Genomic DNA, 17,056 nt, shown 5'->3' with positions numbered 1-17,056 from the left:
AAAGAATCGGAGGAGAAAGGTTGATGAGAAACAAAAATCGCTGTCGACAAACGGTGTTGCTTTCTTTGAAGTTTAGATCGTCGATCCAAAAGGAGTTTGTGATCCAAAAATCCAGGGAAACCAGGTGCTGTTGTTCCTTCCGTCGATAGAATTTTGTTTTCTTTCAAGGCGTGTCCTAGAGTCGGCCCAAGGCAGGAAGGAGCGGTTGTGCTAGCGTCGATCAAGTTTACAACAAGGCAGGCACCCAGGTACCTCTTTTACCTTTGAGGGAATGGTTGGCAGGCAGCTTTAATCATTAGAAAGCTTGACATTGCACAAAATTTGATGGTCCATACAAGCTGTTTGGGGAGGTACCATCGTGCCAAGTGACTGCCTCCCTGTCATGTATGTTTGGGGGTATCTAAGACTGACTTGAATGTGAGCCAGAAGTGAGCTGCCCACCGAGACCAAGCTGAGAGACTTACCTCAAGGTAGATTATTTCCTGCTAGAGACGGTGCATGAAGCGAGTAAGCTCCTCGTTATACAGACAAAATACAGGATATTATTTTGCTGCCTGATATAAACAAAGCTCGATAAGCGTTCCATTATTGATCACTATTTCTACCTTTTGTTGGCATCCATAAAGCGAAACTTTTCAGGATTTCAACCGTTAACGCTGAGCTTCGAATCGAATTTTATACTCTCTCATCAAGGACACCCAGCTGAAGTAGGCATCTTCAAACAATAGCTTGTTGGCCTAGAGCAGCATTTCAACCCGTTCTGCTTGCCATTTGAGTCCTTCGCTTTCTGATAGTTGCAGCTTAATAAAGAAATGAGTTTTTATCAGATTATTTTGATATGCTAGAAAATGAGTCCGGATGTCTACACCATCATCACAGCCTGCGGCAAAGAGATTGTTACCTGCAGTCTAGACATTTGATGAAAGTGGAGTGACATGTTACCAGAGAGGCTACTGTCTGCGTCAGTGGGATACAAAATATTCTAAAAAAAGCCCGGATTTGGGAGATAGGTAGCCTTTTTCACCGGGCTGTATCTGGAGAAGATGCCCTCGACACACTGTTTAATGCAATGGGCAGTCTCGCAGAATGCACAATCGTGGGTGCATATTGGCCTTAAGATCGGCATCTCTAGCAATTTAGCTGAGATAAATGCTCTGAGGCAAGCCGAAGTATGCTTGTATCGTCTATCGCTTGGGGAGAAATCTAAGTGGCCGGTTTGGAAATAATTGACGGTAAATACCTAGGTAGCTTCCTTCAACTTGGCGGACATTATCAAGCACATATATTATGCAGCATAGCAGAAGGCTGGCTGACTATATATAGTACCAAGTCGCTTGACAATGAAATCATGACAATAGTAAGCGACGATACCACGGCTATGGAGAGGGGCAATTGTTTGAAAAGGGTAGATAAGTGCCTCGCCTAATATTTGAATGTTGGTGAGGAGATAGATAGCTTTGGTATTCCATGAGAATAAGATTTGACGCACACCAACGTTCACGTGCAGGCAGATTGATTGGGTAGGAGAGCCATGTATTGTTGTAGGTGGTGCTATCTAGCCTAACGAGCATGACAACGCTTTTATGGTGTTCCTAGCGCTGACTAAGCTCCTGTCGTCATGTGATACCAAGATTCTACTGATTATCTAATGCAACAAGATTCAATCCGCCAAGCCACATGTCGTTGAAGATCAATGGAAACACAGTTAATCTAGCTCCTGGGCACTGTAGACGAGCGATGCCTCCTGGGTTACCCCATCATGAGTGATGCCACTCTGCAGGGAAAACAGACAGGGATTTGTTCACAGCAGGAGCCTCAACTCGACTAGAACTAGCATCCCGGGTCCTCGGGCGGAGGGGTGGAGCAATTGAATGCATTTGGCGATGTTGAGAACATGAACAGATTATAATTGCGATTTGCAGAATATCGGTTTGCGTCTGCGCACTCCTGTCTTTCTCATAAGCTCAAACTTAGCTGTCGCGTCTTCACATTTACCTAGCTGCGAGTGCCACCTACCTTACCCAATCGTTTAACCAAGATCGACTTGAACTTCGTAACCTCGCGGCGCGCTCAGCGCCCGCCTCATAAACATGCCGCGGAAGCCACAGTCGTACGATAATTACGGCGCTGCCGTGCCCGAGGTAGGATTGCCATTAGCACAGTTCACCATCGCTACCTTTGTCTAGTCTACCCCTAGTATCGCCGCGCCTACTGACCAGCTTCGGCACAGATAATCCTCGCGTCTTCCGACTCCGACTTCCTCGACCAGCTCATTCCGGTTCTCAAGGATGCTTCCCAGGGAGGGCGCATGGGCGCTCTCGTGCAGAACTTCTCGCAGTATGCCGCTGATCGCGAGTCCGAGATTGAGATGGTGGGCTTGACGAAGCACGAAGAGTTTTTGGGATCTGTGAACCAGCTCCAGAAGGTCCGGGAAGGCACTGTCAAACTGACCGCCGAGATCCTGGAGCTAAATCAGTCGATACAAGCCAGTACAGAGAAGCTGGCCGAACAGAAGCAGAGCCTGGTCAACACAAGGGCGGTCCGTCAAAACATCGCCGACGCATCTGAGGCGCTGAAAGAGTCACTAAAAATTCTACATGCTGTGAACAACGCCCTTGACTTGATCCGCAAGAAGAATTACTATGCGGCGCTTAAGTCACTTGACGACCTCCAGAATGAGTTTCTCATTCCAACGATACAAAACAAATATGCGACCCAACATAAACTGGCGGACCTCATACAGAAATCCATCCCAGCGTGGCAGAAGTCTATTTGCGATGCTGTCATGACCGACCTCAACACATGGTTGTTCCGCATCAGAGAAACGTCACAGTATCTAGGCGAGGTGGCCATGTGGCACACAGAGCTGAGGAGGGAACGTCAGCGAGAACGTGTGGAGGCAAACGACTTCCTGAAGCGGTTTAGACTCAACTCGGCCATTGAGCTTGTTTATGACGAATCTGAGGAATTCGATGTGCTGGACAACGAAGAGTTGCAGGTCGACTTTACGCCATTGTTCGAAGCGGTCCATATCCACGATGCCCTCACGCAGGTGGAAAGGTTCAAGTCCGATTACGCCGCAACGAGACGGCAGCAGAAGGACCTGTTGATGCCAACCAGGGTAAACCTAGAAGGCGAGGAGGAGCCGACTTTGAGTGCCTTGTTGGAAGGCATAGCTGGTTTTGCCATCATCGAAAAGGCAACGATGCAACGCGTTCCGCAGCTGCGATCTCCAGTAGATGTGGACGAGTTGTGGGATTCGCTGTGTCGGTCAGCCATAGCCCTTGTCACAAAGGCATTGAAGGACGTCACAAACGCGGAAATTCTGCTGAACATGAAAGTCCGGATTGCGTTGTTTATCCAGACTATGGAGGGCTGGGGTTACTCGGTGTCAGTACTGGATAATTTCCTCCTGACGCTGTTTGACAAATATGCCGAGCTTCTCAAGCGTCGCTTCAGCGAAGACTTCCAAGAGGTACGAGCTCTGGTCCTGTTACTGTTGGTTGTGAACTTGGAAAGACTAACACCAGTATCATTAGATTGTCTCTACCGATGACTACATGCCAATGGCCATCAACAACGTCGAGGAGTATGAAAAAGTTGTTAATGTCAGCTGGTTCACTCCTGAGAAGCCTGCCGAGGAGCTTAGGTACTTATTTTCCAGTGCCGATCCTTCTGCGTCATTTGCCACTAACACTGATTTATTTCAGCTTCCCATGCGTTCTTCCGTTCTCCCAGATGTACCCACTGTGCTGTATAGATATAAGGAATTTCCTCAATCAGTTCTATTTCTTCTCGGATGATCACTTCCAACACCCCAACATCATCGATGAAACTCTCAGAAAGGTCAGTCCTACTTGCCTCGAAGCTTGGCTCCAGTCTTAGGCCGCGGAAGAAAACTGATGGCTGGTGCATACACAATAGTCGCTTGACTCCCTTCTTACGGAGAAAGTATGTCAGTCGCTGGTGGAGCGGCTGAATTCTCAGTACCTAGGTCAAATTGTTCAGATTTTGATAAACCTAGAGCATTTTGAGATTGCATGCCAGGAGCTCGAGCAACTGCTCATTAGAGCTAGATCCTCGACGTCAGCAGGCGGGCCCGTGACTCTCAGCGCTACGGAGCAGTTCCGAAGTAACAAGAAGACCGCGGAGAAGCGGATTTTCGAGCTTGTCAACTCGAAGATTGATGATCTTGTTGATACGGCCGAATATGAATGGTAAGACTAGCTGTGGACCGTGGACCTGGTGATTTCGTACAGCTCTTGGTATACTGACACACCTGCAGGACGGCCGCCAACCCCCAACTGGAACCAAGCAACTTCATACAAACCTTGACTCGTTATCTCGCCAACATTATGAGTTCAACACTCCTAGGTCTGCCACGAGAAATCAAGGAGCTTATCTACTTTGATGCTTTGAGCCATGCTGCAGACAAGATATTGGTGAGTTTAGCCACGCCTTTGTTTGTTCGTGCACGTTACATGTGCTCACATATAAAACTATCGAACAGACCTTGCCGATGGCCCCAGAGGTGAAGCGGATCAACCCCAATGGCGTACAGGCCATGGAGACGGATGTGCGCTACCTGACCGAATTCGTGGAGAGCCTGGACAACTCGTTCATGCTCACACAGACATTGGATGAGCTGCAACAAACCGTAGAGCTCATGAAGTCTGGCAACAGCGACGAGTTTTTCGAGGCTGCAGTGCGCAACAAGAAGTATCCCCGTGTCAATGCCATGAACGGGCCCATCTTGCTCGAGAAGTATGCGTTCCTGTTCCTGAGGTTCCCAACGACCTCCCCTTGTAATATCTCATTTACTAATGGTCCTTGCCATGTTTCAGATTGTCAACCACGGTAGAAAATACTCCAAAGGGCACACCTGCGCTTGCGGGATTCTCATCTCGTTTTGGTTTCAGCTGATCTACTGTCAGCTTTGGAAGGGACAGTGTCGCTTTGAAAGTTTGCTCAGGTAGTTTGAGTTGTGGAATACAGCACACAACACAAGCCAAAATCAATGAATTCTTTTCTCAGTGAATGCTGTCTGTTGAAAACCCGACGTCATGTACTCCGTCACTCATGGATATCCCTCAAAAATGGCGTCTCTGTAGGTCGTCCCAATCATGGAGTCCCCCACGCCTCCAAATGTACAGTGCTATGAAATAAAAAGAAGAAAAATATGTAAAGATATACCAGTTTAACACCAGGAACTAGTTAAGCCCCCGGGCCAAAAATTGAGAAAATCACCAGGTCTCTTTCGAGTTCTGTTGGAAACCTGGCGTATATCGTGAATGTGCTACGTAAATATTTCCACCCTCACACCAAGGAATCTTCTTTCTCGGTCATGAACATGGAACTCTGTTTTTTCTCCGACACCGCCGAATTGGTAAGTGCCGGGAGGGCCGGATGAGCTTCCGTTCCTGGAACCCATACAGCAAGCTGATCCAATCCAGAACCATGTGGACCAAGGGACTCCTAAGCGCTCTGGATAGAGGGAGAACAAGGTCAGGGACAATTGGTCTTTTTGATGTGTTTCCGTTATGTATTGGATCGAGAGCACTTACTTGGGGAGGCTGCATCGTATAGCTCGAATACATGTTTGGGTCCACCTCGTACATGGGTTGCTGTGGCTGGCCGTACGCGTTAGGGGCGCCTGTCGGGACCTGACCTGGGTACATGTTCTGAGCTTGGCGATAATCGGCCTCTCCACCCATGGGGTGACCAGGGAGGCCGTACTCGGCGCCCATGTGCTGCGTGTGGTTCTGCGCGGGCATGCCTCCCATCTGAGGCTGGCCGGCGGCGGCGTTGGCGGCACCAGCTTGGCCCGCTGCCCGCTTGGCGTGCCCCGCGGCCTCCTCGCGCGGAACGATATCGATCAGAAAGTCGAACATGTCCGACATTGAGAGGGCTGATGCGATGTCAGAACGCTGCAGGGTGCGGCGCTTGTTCTCTTCGGCGTGGATCCATGCACGCATCGTCAACTCCGTTATGAAGATGTCGCAACCTTTGGCGAAAAGTATGGGCGCCTCGGCCGAGATCATCTTTACCTCCGGGTCCGCCTTCATGACCTTCTTGATCCTGGCAAGCGGAAGCTGGTGGAGCTTGTAGTCGTGGGTGTCATTCTCCAGGTGATCAATTGTGTGTTGCCAATAAGTGGTTAGAATGTTCTTGTACGGGCCCTTGAGACCTTGGTGCACATTGGCCCAAGGTCCTGTATAGTGCTCTGATGGAGCATAGCCTTGTTGTGCCAGCTGTTGGCGGTCAATCGGGCTCAGGTCAGTACAAACGGGGGTCAGTTGAAGGGCACGAAGTGGTACTGGTGCAACAAACCTGAGAACTGGCGCCTATATTATCAAGATAAAATTAGCATGCTGCAAACCATGTGAGATGATGCCGAGGGCAACCTGCGCGCAAATGCGGGAATTGAGCGATAGGCTTACCATAGTGGCCGCCTTTGCTTAGATCGTAGTTGGCTTGTGGCCTTCCATCTTGCGCTTGCCCTTGGGCCTGGGCTTGCGTCGCATCGTGGGGATTCATAGCCATGTTTGTAAGGCGCAAGTCGAGTCACTGCGACAACAGCTTTTTGGTGGATAAAGGTAGAGGAAGTGAGGGGGAGTTCTCAAGCGTCGGCGTCGCGCAAGTTCGGGCGTCGCGTTTCGCGCGGAACCCAGCGAGGCCCTTGTGCAAGGCTGAGGCTGCTGGTGTCTTGTGGGGAAGTCTGAAGCTCGTGCATTGTGGTCAGCGTCTAGTTCTAGCAGTTTGCGCCACACACTCTATCTCTTTCACGGCACAATGATTTGTTTACTTTTGAACGGGGGAATATGGGATCTTGACGCGTTATCCCAATGAACTGACTGCTTTCGGACGAACTGATCAATTGATTGGTCGCAGGCGCAAGGGCATTAGTTAGCGAATGGTGGAGTTTAAAAGCTCAAGGCTTGGGTGATTGGAGCGAGTGGGCAAGGTAATGAGCCAACGACTGTCCGCGCCGCCCGTTTAAAGCTTCAGGTTCCATTTCGTACGAATGAAAGGAGGGGTCCGAAGCCAAGATAACGGATGGTATGCGTACTGTGCGCGTGCGGTGATTAATCACCAACCAGGAGAGTTCTTAGACTAGCACCTTACCGGGCAGATAATTGAATTGGTATAGAAATATTTTGTTGTTTTTTGCGATATGCCTCAGGAGAGGGTTGGTTCTTTATTTCTTGGTGTTTACAGCTTGATTGTCATCAGGGAAATAACGTCTACCGTCACTGTAGCGGTCAGCGAGCAGGCGCCTAGTAACCGTTGCGACCAGGGTTGGGCATCACTGTCGGCCCAATTGCCAACGCACTCGACCTCCAGCTGCCAGCCTCAAAATGACTTCATTGATTAAATGCCTGAGGCATCAAGTTATCCCTAAGATCACTAGTGATTCAGTACAGCGTTTCAATTCGAAAAGGTACGGAGTAAAGAAATTTCACAAAAGTTTGTTCTAGAACTAGAGAGACTTCTTGATCTTGTGAGATAAATGAAGTTTCAACCTGGTTCGAGTTTATATCAATTTATTGGCAGTTCACTGCCTATCTTGTAATACGTTGAGGGCAGGACTAATTAATATTAAAACAACCAAAATGGTATGGACAGTCCACGTGACCTATATCTTGTCTGCTGCAGCACAGACCACATAATTGCGGAGCAAGGGTCAAGCTGCGCGCGTCAGCTCAAAAGGTTGCCGCGAATTTTTTTTTTTCTCCAACCGCCACACCTAAAAGTGCCGAAACCACTTCACAAACATGGCAGCAGGTGATGTAGCGCTGTCGGAGAACCAGCTCATTGAGAGCCTTCTTGCAGATGCTGAGAAGCGTCTATCTGCTCAGGCTGCTTCGCAGGATGTCGCTGTCACTGGCAGCAAACCGGCCAGTCTGGTGAAGATACCAAAGGTCCTTGCTACCACCAAAAGCTCTTCAAAGAAGGAGGAAGAGTTATCAGTCCGGTCTGTGGCTCCAATACAGCCAAAGGTGTGTTCTACCATTCCATTAGTGCTTGATTTGTTCATTCCTAGCCCGGCCTACCTTCATGATGAAAATTTATCCCAAACTTTTCATGACGCGGCGAGATATCCCGTCATGGGAGACTCTCCTGCACCATAATGATTTCTTACATCATAGTTACTCTGACTTGAAGCCCATCATCTCAATCTATGTCACACTCTTCGGCACAGATCGTTTGCTAACAGCAAAGTCAGAACAAGACTGAAGATGCTGGCTCCGACTGGTTCAACATGCCCAAGACCAATGCGACTCCTGAGCTCGTCCGCGATCTGAAGCTACTGCGGATGAGGAATGTGCTCAACCCCAAGCAGTTCTTCAAGAAGGACACGCGCACGCAATTGGTCCCTACTTACTGCCAATCAGGCACCATCATCGAGGGCCCTACCGAATTCTACAATGCTCGCATCAACCGCAAGGAAAGGAAGAAGACCTTGGCCGAAGAGGTCTTGGCATCTTCTGACGCTATGGCAAAGTTCAAGACGAAATACAGTGACATTCAGACCAGGAAGATGAGTGGAAGAAAGGGAAGCTACAAGAAAATGATGGCACAGCGATACAAGAAGCGGTGAAAGCTTGTTGTCTCAGGAGAACCCTAACTTTATTATGCACCTTGCAATCACCAGGAGAACACCTGCGGCAGGCCGTGAACTCTTGAAAACTGCTGGTCACCAGCTAAACTCAGCTGAGAACAGTCGTACTCCCCGCTCCTGACTGCGCCTGACATCCAAGGAGGCAACCGTAGAAGGTACTCTATGGATGTGCATATGGTTGCCCATTGCTGTGGGGAAACATGGACATTTGGCTGAAAGGCTTGCCATGGACTGTCCAGTTTGAACACTTGCCATCTCGGTTGCGTTTTATGATACAACGAACTGTTATTTCATGACACGACAGGCAATAACAATGAATAGTTCTGAAATCATATCAATTTGCATGTGACTGAGCGAATTTATGAGTGGCGATCGAATCGTGACGAACTATAGCGAGGGTCGAAGCTAGGAACAGGACCCAGCTGTAGCTTGTGCCACTTTGTGATGTTTTCCCAGGGGCCTTGTGTATAAAGAGAACCAACCTGCAAAACTTTGGATGCGCGTAAACAGAAACCAATACTGACATGATACGAATAGACATGACAAGCTGAAACCGAACTCCGCTCACATGGCGGAAAGCACAGTGCGACTAAGATGATATCCACACTAATGCACAACTAGGTATCGATAACAACCCTTGCTCGTCGCTGGGGAATTGAGACGCGCAAAAAGTCGTAGCTTCAGGTCCACGTCCAAAGACGTACCTGTTGGAACTCGAGCTGTGCATATCGCGACGCCGGCAATGCAGAGATGAAAGGCTCCAAGTTAATAAGACCGGCGCAGCAACTGCTGCAAAGCAGGCTGGTAAGGATTTCAACCCAATATTCCCCCGGCTTTAGCTACAAGTATGAGCTAACCTCAGGATTTTCTTCAGCAGCAGCAGCAGCAGTTTCCTACTACAAAAACCCCCTCGATATCATCACAACTATGGCAGATCAGGTTGAACAGCTCGGAGTATGTTTTATACAGAGACAAGGCTAGGGCAGTTTCATGGGGACTAGCTCTGCAATGACATAGAACACTATGCATATTGTTCTAACAACGCTAATAGCCGTTTTTCAAGCACATCATCGTCTTCTAAGACAAGCCCCGAGGCCGCCAAAATAGTAGATGTTCTGACCGAGGAGCTGGACCTTGAAACGTGAGGATTCTTCCCTCATTCCTACTCTGCAAGATATACAACTCCCTGATACGTTTGCTCGTATACTCACGTTGGCCACCCTTGGAAACCGACAGGCCCCCCAAGCCACAGCTACAGGACTCGCCCGCCAAAGAGATCCAGGAAGAGCTTGCCCGATTCCCACGAAGTTTGCAGACCCTCCACCTGCAGCCACTCCGACGGGAGACCCAGTACGGCATCCCGTCTTGCGACCTCCAACTTCGGGCGTACAGCGCTCGTCCGATCGAGTTTTTTAGCGACTTTGCCCTGCGTGCGGCTTACTACCTGGGCCTCCCGGCCTTTGGCCCGACGCCGCTGCCTCGCATTGTGCAGCGCTGGACGGTCCCACGGTCGCACTTCATTTTTAAGAAGTCGCAGGAGAACTACGAGCGCATCACTTTGCGCAGGCTGATTCAGATCCGTGACGGAAACCCTGAGACTGTGCAGATCTGGCTGGCCTTTTTGCAGAAGCATGCGTACCCCGGCGTGGGTATGAAGGCCAACATGTGGGAGTTTGGAGCGCTTGGTGAGTTTGCTTGTTCATTGATCCTGCCTGGCTGTTCATTGTTTGGGTGGCACAATTGGGATGATTGGCTAATTGAAGTAATCACTTTTCTACAGACGCGGCCAAGGAGATGGATGAGGCTGCCAAGAAGGCTGCTGCGGACATTGAGTCGAGCTGGGTTCACTTTGGCCAAAAGAAGCCACTGGGCAGTGTTAAGGATGTCAAGGAGATGTTACAGAAGGAGAGAGTCACCTTGGCGGGTGGAAGGTAGAAACTCTGTCATCTGGTGCAAAGCGCTGTACAATCAATCTGTGTATATGTATGAGAGTATAGATTCATTTTCATGTTGTCTTTTTGACTGTTGTACTTGAGCTTGCGCGTAAAGTGCCTGGCATAAGCCTGTCGTAATTCTGAACTAATAATGAACGCCAAATAATATTTGCTATCCTAGAATGACAGTGAGTTTTGTACTTATCAATGACACCTTCCCTTCTGTCCTCTCGAGTTGTGCTGGTTTTCAAAGGGGGTGTGTGAGTGGGTGAAGTTCTCTTGTCTTGTCTCAATAATGAGCAAATATCTATGCGCACGGTGCCACCCAAGAACATCGGAACCACAGCGCGTTTTCCAGAGCATCAGCAATTGAATTATCAGAGAATATTCTGATATACATCATCCAGCGATTCAAAATCAAGAAGCCTGTCGAAAATCAATTAAGATGCCGATCAGGCCGAATCCTAGGCTAGTGAGGCCCATTCTTCAAAGTCTGCAGCCTCAGCAGCGGTCTAAAACAGCATCGTCGTATTATTCGACCTCTTCATCATCACCAAGCACAGCATCAAAAGGGGTAAAGCTTGAGATACCCAAGGACTCAATTGTCTTCTCCGGCATCCAGCCGAGCGGGATCCCACACCTGGGTAACTACCTCGGAGCTCTGCGGCAATGGCGACGCCTACAGGACTCGGCCGCGGACGAGACCAGTTTGTTCTTTTCCGTCGTGGACCTGCACGCCATAACCATGCCGCAAAAGGCTGAGCAGTTAAGGCAGTGGAGGAGGGAGGCTTTGGCTGCACTTTTGGCTATTGGCCTGGACCCGAAGAGGTCTGTGATTTTTTACCAATCTGCTGTGAGTATTTCGTGGTACTCTAATACTTGCATATAACAAGCCAACTTTGGTTCTAACAGTTACCATATAAATATAGGTCCCATCGCATTCAGAGCTAATGTGGCTCCTGAGCTGCAATGCCTCGACGGGATATCTCTCACGTATGACGCAGTGGAAGGTTTGTGATCGTCTGACCAAGCGAACGGCTTTTGTCCCTTGAAACTGGCATTCGCGGATTGACCATGACCTATAGAGCAAATTGGATCTAGGTAACGGCGAAAAGCTGTCTCTAGACGACAAGAAGGTCAAGGCAAAGCTTAAGTTGGGACTGTTCTCATATCCAGTCCTCCAAGCCGCGGATGTCCTAGTTCACAGGTAAGGGAACTTGGCGCATTTTATCACATTTACACAAAGCGTCTTTGACCAGCAACATAGCTGCCTAAAACTGGTTCTTTCTGACAATTTCCAAATAGAGCCACTCATGTTCCCGTCGGAGAGGATCAGGCTCAGCATCTAGAATTTGCCCGAGAATGCGCAACAAACTTCAATGCCATATACGGCAAACACCTTGTTGCTCCTGAAACCATAATATGTAAGGTTTTATTATCGTTCCTTGGATGATGCTCAGTTTGTTCTCACCCCTATGGACAAGAAAATTGCTGACACGCACTCACCCGCACCTCCCCAACCAGCACCAACAAGCAAAGTCATGTCCCTTCGTGACCCAACCCAAAAGATGTCCAAGTCCCACGCGGATCCCCGGTCCCGCATCACCCTGACTGACAGTGCAGACGAGATTCGCGCCCGCATCAAGACGGCCCTGACCGACAGCATCGGCACCGTCTACTACGACCCGGTGGGCCGCCCCGGCGTCGCCAACCTGTTTGAGCTGCTCAGCACGTTTGGCAAGAGCGGCTTGGAAGCGGCCGAGCTGGGGGCGGAGGGCGGGCCCCTTTACGGCGCTTCCATTCAGGAGCTCAAGGGTGCAGTGGCCGATGCCGTCGTAGAGGGCCTCGCGGGCATCCGGGAACGATACCTGGATATCCTGGCCAAGGATGACGGCAAGTATCTGGACGAGGTTGCACTCGAGGGCGCCGTCAAGGCACGCGCAAATGCCGAAAAGACTATGGAGGTTGTGCGCGCTGCCATTGGGTTTGCGTGATGGCAGTAAAGAGCGCTTTGCTGCCAGTTTACGTCGAGGTGTCCGTGGCGACTTCTTTGTGTATTCACCACACAGCCCACGCATATAATTTGTATTTGTAACCTTTCATTGACATCATATAGAAGCGGTTGTCTATAGGATGGCCGTGTGTAGATGTGACGTGTAACTTTATTATTTTAGATCTCTACGTCTTACGCATAGCTGCGATTCGTTGTTCGTTCCCCCAGGGTATTGGTGTTGATCACTCCAATGAGAGCAGCTCCGAACGCCACTGTTTGTCTCTCAAGGTGGTGCACAGCCCTCATGAAGCGTAGGCAAAGCTAGATCCTCTGCATGCCAACCAAAATTCCCTGATAACTTGGTTTGTCTGCCGGCTTCCACGGAGGCTGTGAATGTAATGATGTTAGTTAACGCCCCTGGCTATGATCCGGTGAGTCTTCACAGGCCAAATATGGGACGACTCACCTGAGAATCTTTTTCAGGAACAGCGTCTTTTCCTTTGGCGACACCTTGGAGCTCGGGAATGAGATATCAGCCAATGCGGCCTCGAACCATGTCTTGGCGTTGACGTGCTGTGCTGTCAACTTCTTCAACGGCTCGCTGAGCCTATCAAGTTCACTGCGCGCTGCGTTACCGCCGATGTTACGAATCAAAGACATGGCCAATGAAGGGCCAAGATGCGTCATGACAGAGTCGACAGCTTGTTGAATAGGCTCGTCTGTCGTCCTGATTGTCAGGAAAGTAGTCTAAATCCCTAATCTCAGCAAGAAGAACCGTGAATTAGTTACTTCAAGTGTTGTGAATAAGTCGAGCACCCACCCAGAATTCGGCAGCGGCAGATTTTGGTAGCGTCTCGCGACCATCAAGCACCTTCAACACAAAGATGAAGAAAAACTCTAGAAGAGAGGATGGCTGGAGTCTCATCATCACCCCAGGTTGTCGCTGGGCCACTCTATTTACGAGCTCAATGACGTTCTGAGATAACTCGGTATCGGTTTCGGGTTCTGTTCAGAGAATGTTCTAGTGCCATGTACTCTAAGATTTGTTATAAAGGGAATGCAGGCCGAGAAAATCTTACCGGGTAGGGACTGAAGCAAATCGATAGCCCACGGCAATATTTTTGTCAATTGTTTAGCAGCTTCTTCGTGTGAGCTACTAGCAAGAGAGCTCGTAAAAGCGCAAGCAGTGCTGACCACGTAGCCAATCCTAGGCGTAGTCGAACAATTCTGGCTTGTCAGGTATTGCGATATAATGTTTGCAGGAAAGACGAACGGTCCTGGCTCTGTCTCGGAGAAGCCAGCGCGCAAAACATGACATATCGTCTCGATAAGCTCGCCATTGTCTGGAAACGCAGCCTGTAGCTGGACGACCATCTGCATGATCTCGGACTGGAGATGAGGCAGTGATTGGCTGACTGAAGATGCAACCTTAGAAGACTCGTCCAGATCTACAGGCGCCTCCGTAACAGCTTGCAGACCCTTAGCCATGCTCAAGATATACCTCAGGCTTTGGACGGCGATTTGTCCCGCAATTCTATCTGCAGATGCTACCTCCTGCGACTGTGACTGAGCTTCGGCGTAGTATTTTGCCACCAGTGGATCAGAAACTTCAAACATCTCGGGTTGTGCCTTGAGCTGCAAGCAGCGATCCAAATCCAACCGAACAATGCGGTACAGATGACGGAAAGCCTGCAGTCTCGTTTCCTCGTCCGATATAGCTTGTATCACAGATGCAATCGCCATAACGATCTTCTCTTCTGCGACGGGATCTATAGACCTTGACGAATGAATGTTTTCGTAGGATGAAATGAATGTAGCCGCCTCGCCAGTCAAGTGTGATCGACAAGACGAGCAAAGCGTGCAGATAGACTTGGCCGAGGGACCGGCTAGCATCGAGTCGCCCACTGCACCGAATAAGAGGTTGAGAGCTCCTGGGAGAAACTCGCCGTGGCGCTCAAAGTAGTCAGAGAACCGTTCAATAAGCGACAACCCTGTTTGACGCAGTCGAACGGGTAGCTTCTCGCTTTGGCCCAGCAAGTCAAAAAGGCCAGATGAGAAGACTTTGTGGAGGAGCTCGTCATACTCGCCGCCGTCGGAGATGCAGTCAGACAGGGCGCTGAGGCAGAAAGCTGCCGCCTCAAGCTCTGCCCAAGCCTGCGCCGACAAGGCCTGTAGCAGCAGATCGACGAATAGGGAAACGAGGCTTGCATTTGGTATAGTGCAGACCGTTTGGAGCAGGTCGGCAACGTCTTTGCGCGCCTCCACAAATCCAGCTCGCTCTGAAGAATCCCAGCCGGAGAAGGTGGTTGCTGGCGGGAACTGTATCTTCTTGTAACAGCAGCCCACGACCTGCATCACCAAACCCAGTGAATGCTGTACCCAAGCATCCGAGTCTTTGGCTTCCTCGCTGAACATGGTGTCGACCATCGTTTCCACAAATGTGGCCCAGAATTCAAGCGCAGGCACAAAAATCTTGTCCTCACCTACTGCATAGCCAGCTGCGCCTAGCAATCCCTTCAGCCCGTCGAGGAAGCGTTGTGAACGATGGTCAGTGCTCTTCTGAAGTTCAACAACCTTGGCGTCGGCAAATGCTATCATCAGCATGCCAAACTGGACAGATTCAAAATCGAAATCTCCGCGAACCAACTGCTGATATCGATTGTCAGACCATGACGTCTCAAACAAGTTGATCAACATGTCGAAGCCTTCGCTCGTGAAGAATGCAGAATAGTTAGAGAGCGTGTCGGTAATAAGCTCTATACTGGCTTCGTAGAGTTCGTCAATTATCAGGCATCGTATCACAGGAGGCAGAAGAGTCCGCAGCGGTATAGTCAGCTCGTCGGTCGATGATGATATGCGCTGATTATACATGACCCAAGGCTGTAATGGAAGTCGATGTCAGAGTGCCGGTACTAGCTTCTTGGACTTCACTAGAAAGCAAGCATACCTGTAGGCATTTGATAGCTTCTTCCTGGATACTCGTGCAATCTGGACTTGCAAACCCGGGGTCCATTCCGCGTGAAATGAGACAGGCAACATCACGGCCTTCAGCGATGAGCTGATTGTGAGCCTGCGAGCTATGTGGCATGATTAGATTGATGACCTGTTGAGCCTCGATTTTGGGTTGCCAAGACTTACTACTTTGCAGCATTCATGTCTGTCTTGCTCGTCTCCTCCACCAGCGTAGCAGCAAACCATAGTGCCGCTCTCAGGGCAACAAAGTCCAAGAGACCCACTGTGGAATCGGCATCGTCGTCTCTGGCCTCAGATACGGGCACGCTGCGCTGTGTATACAGGCAGTGTACTAGATGGGCTATGCAGCTGGGCCATATCTTGGGGAACTGGATGAAGCAGGTGACAAGTGCGGAGCACAGCTTTTTGGTGACCAGTGCACCTGACCCATCACGCAGAGACCGCACAAACCATTCAATCAGGTTTTGTAGTAACTCGTTTGCGTCAGTTTCCGACAGTGTTGAGCTGTGATAGATAAGGTTTTATATATTAGTCGATGGTCAACTCCGAAGGAGTACAAAGGGCGAGAAATTTGGCCATTCTCATTACCTCTCAGTGTTTAGCTTCACAATGATAGTAAGAGCACCGAAAAATTTGATTGTGTCGTTGGAGTTCACCAATAAACTTTGGGCCAACTGCCAGCCCTCGGGAGACTTTTGCACCCGATGAAGCACCTCTTGGATCCGTGATATTGTCTCTGGAGGACCTGGTTCGTAAAGTGCCAAGATCAACTGAGATGCAAGAAATTCATGATTCTGGTCAGTAAAAAAGAATTTGAAACGTCGGATGCCAAAACAGAGAATTTGACTTACGGCCTCAACCTCTTGCAGAGAGGAGGGAAGAGGTAGTCCCTGTTCCCCCTGCATGATGCGGTGCTGTAGGGGCACTAGGCGCAAAATACCTTCATACCCAGTCCAGCAAGAGCTGCAGGTGATGATTTCTTTTCCTTTCGTTTGTCTGCGTGCTGCCAGTGTTGCCAGTGCTGCCCACCTCACCCTTTCGTTACATGCAAACAAGGTCGTACAAAGGTAGAGATCTGATTGAGGAGGGGCGAACTGAACTTCATGAGTGACGACGTCGCAACCAAAAATTTTGAGGTCCGCTGTAATTATGCCTGGGACGTTCAAATGCAGTCCTGGTGAAACAGGCGTTGGTTTTCCCTAGTTGTTGAAGAAGAATGGAGACAACTGTTGGGTAGGTAAGTAAGTTGACGTCGCCATGAGTGAGCTTCCTAAATCCAGACAGGTTGGGGCACAGTGAAGCTGCTTGCAGTCGAATTTGTGGATGCTTGATAATACATGCTGGATACTACAGCGCGTCATTAGCAGCTGGCCACATTGGCAACGAACCCGTTTCATGATTTTACTTGGCCACCTGTTGACCGTCTCCGTAGTCCAGTTGACGGTAATTATCTAAATTTAATAGTTATTCACATTTATTTAAGCATTTTCTTACAGGGAAAAGGGCGGGATGTGGACAAGGCATGATTGTTTG

General features: G+C 49.5%; 6 protein-coding genes across 6 annotated transcripts; 4 read left to right on the top strand and 2 right to left on the bottom strand.

Annotated features, from left to right (window-relative positions):
• The first annotated feature begins 1,795 nt into the window (after positions 1-1,795).
• MGG_00471 (exocyst complex component Sec15) lies at positions 1,796-5,251 on the top strand. The gene is made up of 8 exons (XM_003718545.1): positions 1,796-2,141; positions 2,231-3,475; positions 3,540-3,649; positions 3,711-3,846; positions 3,925-4,217; positions 4,286-4,442; positions 4,511-4,764; positions 4,845-5,251. Exons 1-8 carry the CDS (start codon positions 2,091-2,093, stop codon positions 4,921-4,923), a joined length of 2,325 nt encoding a protein of 774 aa, XP_003718593.1. The 5' UTR covers positions 1,796-2,090; the 3' UTR covers positions 4,924-5,251.
• Positions 4,892-7,278, bottom strand: MGG_00472 (transcriptional activator hap5). Its single transcript, XM_003718544.1, has 6 exons — positions 7,126-7,278; positions 6,806-6,869; positions 6,441-6,718; positions 6,331-6,344; positions 5,565-6,251; positions 4,892-5,484 (listed from the first exon to the last, which is right to left on the bottom strand). Exons 3-6 carry the CDS (start codon positions 6,541-6,543, stop codon positions 5,476-5,478), a joined length of 813 nt encoding a protein of 270 aa, XP_003718592.1. The 5' UTR covers positions 6,544-6,718; positions 6,806-6,869; positions 7,126-7,278; the 3' UTR covers positions 4,892-5,475.
• Positions 7,279-7,682: 404 nt separating this feature from the next.
• MGG_00473 (rRNA-processing protein FCF2) lies at positions 7,683-8,980 on the top strand. Its single transcript, XM_003718543.1, has 2 exons — positions 7,683-8,000; positions 8,228-8,980. The coding sequence occupies exons 1-2, from the start codon at positions 7,776-7,778 to the stop codon at positions 8,600-8,602; spliced, it is 600 nt and encodes a 199-aa protein (XP_003718591.1). The 5' UTR covers positions 7,683-7,775; the 3' UTR covers positions 8,603-8,980.
• A 301-nt stretch (positions 8,981-9,281) lies between these two features.
• On the top strand, positions 9,282-10,645 carry MGG_11573 (30S ribosomal protein S10). Its single transcript, XM_003718542.1, has 5 exons — positions 9,282-9,427; positions 9,501-9,577; positions 9,687-9,764; positions 9,860-10,308; positions 10,404-10,645. The coding sequence occupies exons 1-5, from the start codon at positions 9,374-9,376 to the stop codon at positions 10,556-10,558; spliced, it is 813 nt and encodes a 270-aa protein (XP_003718590.1). The 5' UTR covers positions 9,282-9,373; the 3' UTR covers positions 10,559-10,645.
• A 57-nt stretch (positions 10,646-10,702) lies between these two features.
• MGG_14679 (tryptophanyl-tRNA synthetase) lies at positions 10,703-12,765 on the top strand. The gene is made up of 5 exons (XM_003718541.1): positions 10,703-11,410; positions 11,487-11,567; positions 11,643-11,764; positions 11,863-11,981; positions 12,082-12,765. Exons 1-5 carry the CDS (start codon positions 11,003-11,005, stop codon positions 12,549-12,551), a joined length of 1,200 nt encoding a protein of 399 aa, XP_003718589.1. The 5' UTR covers positions 10,703-11,002; the 3' UTR covers positions 12,552-12,765.
• Positions 12,624-16,985, bottom strand: MGG_00475 (uncharacterized protein). The gene is made up of 8 exons (XM_003718540.1): positions 16,375-16,985; positions 16,112-16,293; positions 15,689-16,027; positions 15,498-15,627; positions 13,630-15,430; positions 13,371-13,555; positions 13,017-13,297; positions 12,624-12,937 (listed from the first exon to the last, which is right to left on the bottom strand). The coding sequence occupies exons 1-8, from the start codon at positions 16,426-16,428 to the stop codon at positions 12,853-12,855; spliced, it is 3,057 nt and encodes a 1,018-aa protein (XP_003718588.1). The 5' UTR covers positions 16,429-16,985; the 3' UTR covers positions 12,624-12,852.
• Positions 16,986-17,056: the final 71 nt, after the last annotated feature.

Source organism: Pyricularia oryzae, chromosome 5, assembly GCF_000002495.2.
Source record: "Pyricularia oryzae 70-15 chromosome 5, whole genome shotgun sequence".
Lineage (NCBI taxonomy): Eukaryota > Fungi > Ascomycota > Sordariomycetes > Magnaporthales > Pyriculariaceae > Pyricularia > Pyricularia oryzae.
This window is presented reverse-complemented; position numbering and strand designations above follow the sequence as displayed.

Coding starts and splice junctions, on each gene's coding strand:
- MGG_00471 (XM_003718545.1), top strand. CDS start 2,091: ATGCCGCGGAAGCCACAGTCGTACGATAATTACGGCGCTGCCGTGCCC. Junction 3,847..3,924: donor TCGATGAAACTCTCAGAAAG/GTCAGTCCTACT, acceptor CATACACAATAG/TCGCTTGACTCCCTTCTTAC. Junction 4,443..4,510: donor ATGCTGCAGACAAGATATTG/GTGAGTTTAGCC, acceptor ACTATCGAACAG/ACCTTGCCGATGGCCCCAGA.
- MGG_00472 (XM_003718544.1), bottom strand. CDS start 6,543: ATGGCTATGAATCCCCACGATGCGACGCAAGCCCAGGCCCAAGGGCAA.
- MGG_00473 (XM_003718543.1), top strand. CDS start 7,776: ATGGCAGCAGGTGATGTAGCGCTGTCGGAGAACCAGCTCATTGAGAGC. Junction 8,001..8,227: donor TGGCTCCAATACAGCCAAAG/GTGTGTTCTACC, acceptor CAGCAAAGTCAG/AACAAGACTGAAGATGCTGG.
- MGG_11573 (XM_003718542.1), top strand. CDS start 9,374: ATGAAAGGCTCCAAGTTAATAAGACCGGCGCAGCAACTGCTGCAAAGC. Junction 9,428..9,500: donor AACTGCTGCAAAGCAGGCTG/GTAAGGATTTCA, acceptor TTTCTTCAGCAG/CAGCAGCAGCAGTTTCCTAC. Junction 9,578..9,686: donor ATCAGGTTGAACAGCTCGGA/GTATGTTTTATA, acceptor CCGTTTTTCAAG/CACATCATCGTCTTCTAAGA.
- MGG_14679 (XM_003718541.1), top strand. CDS start 11,003: ATGCCGATCAGGCCGAATCCTAGGCTAGTGAGGCCCATTCTTCAAAGT. Junction 11,411..11,486: donor TGATTTTTTACCAATCTGCT/GTGAGTATTTCG, acceptor ATATAAATATAG/GTCCCATCGCATTCAGAGCT. Junction 11,982..12,081: donor TGCTCCTGAAACCATAATAT/GTAAGGTTTTAT, acceptor CTCCCCAACCAG/CACCAACAAGCAAAGTCATG.
- MGG_00475 (XM_003718540.1), bottom strand. CDS start 16,428: ATGCAGGGGGAACAGGGACTACCTCTTCCCTCCTCTCTGCAAGAGGTT. Junction 13,298..13,370: donor CTGCCGCTGCCGAATTCTGG/GTGGGTGCTCGA, acceptor TTAGGGATTTAG/ACTACTTTCCTGACAATCAG. Junction 12,938..13,016: donor TTCCTGAAAAAGATTCTCAG/GTGAGTCGTCCC, acceptor TTACATTCACAG/CCTCCGTGGAAGCCGGCAGA.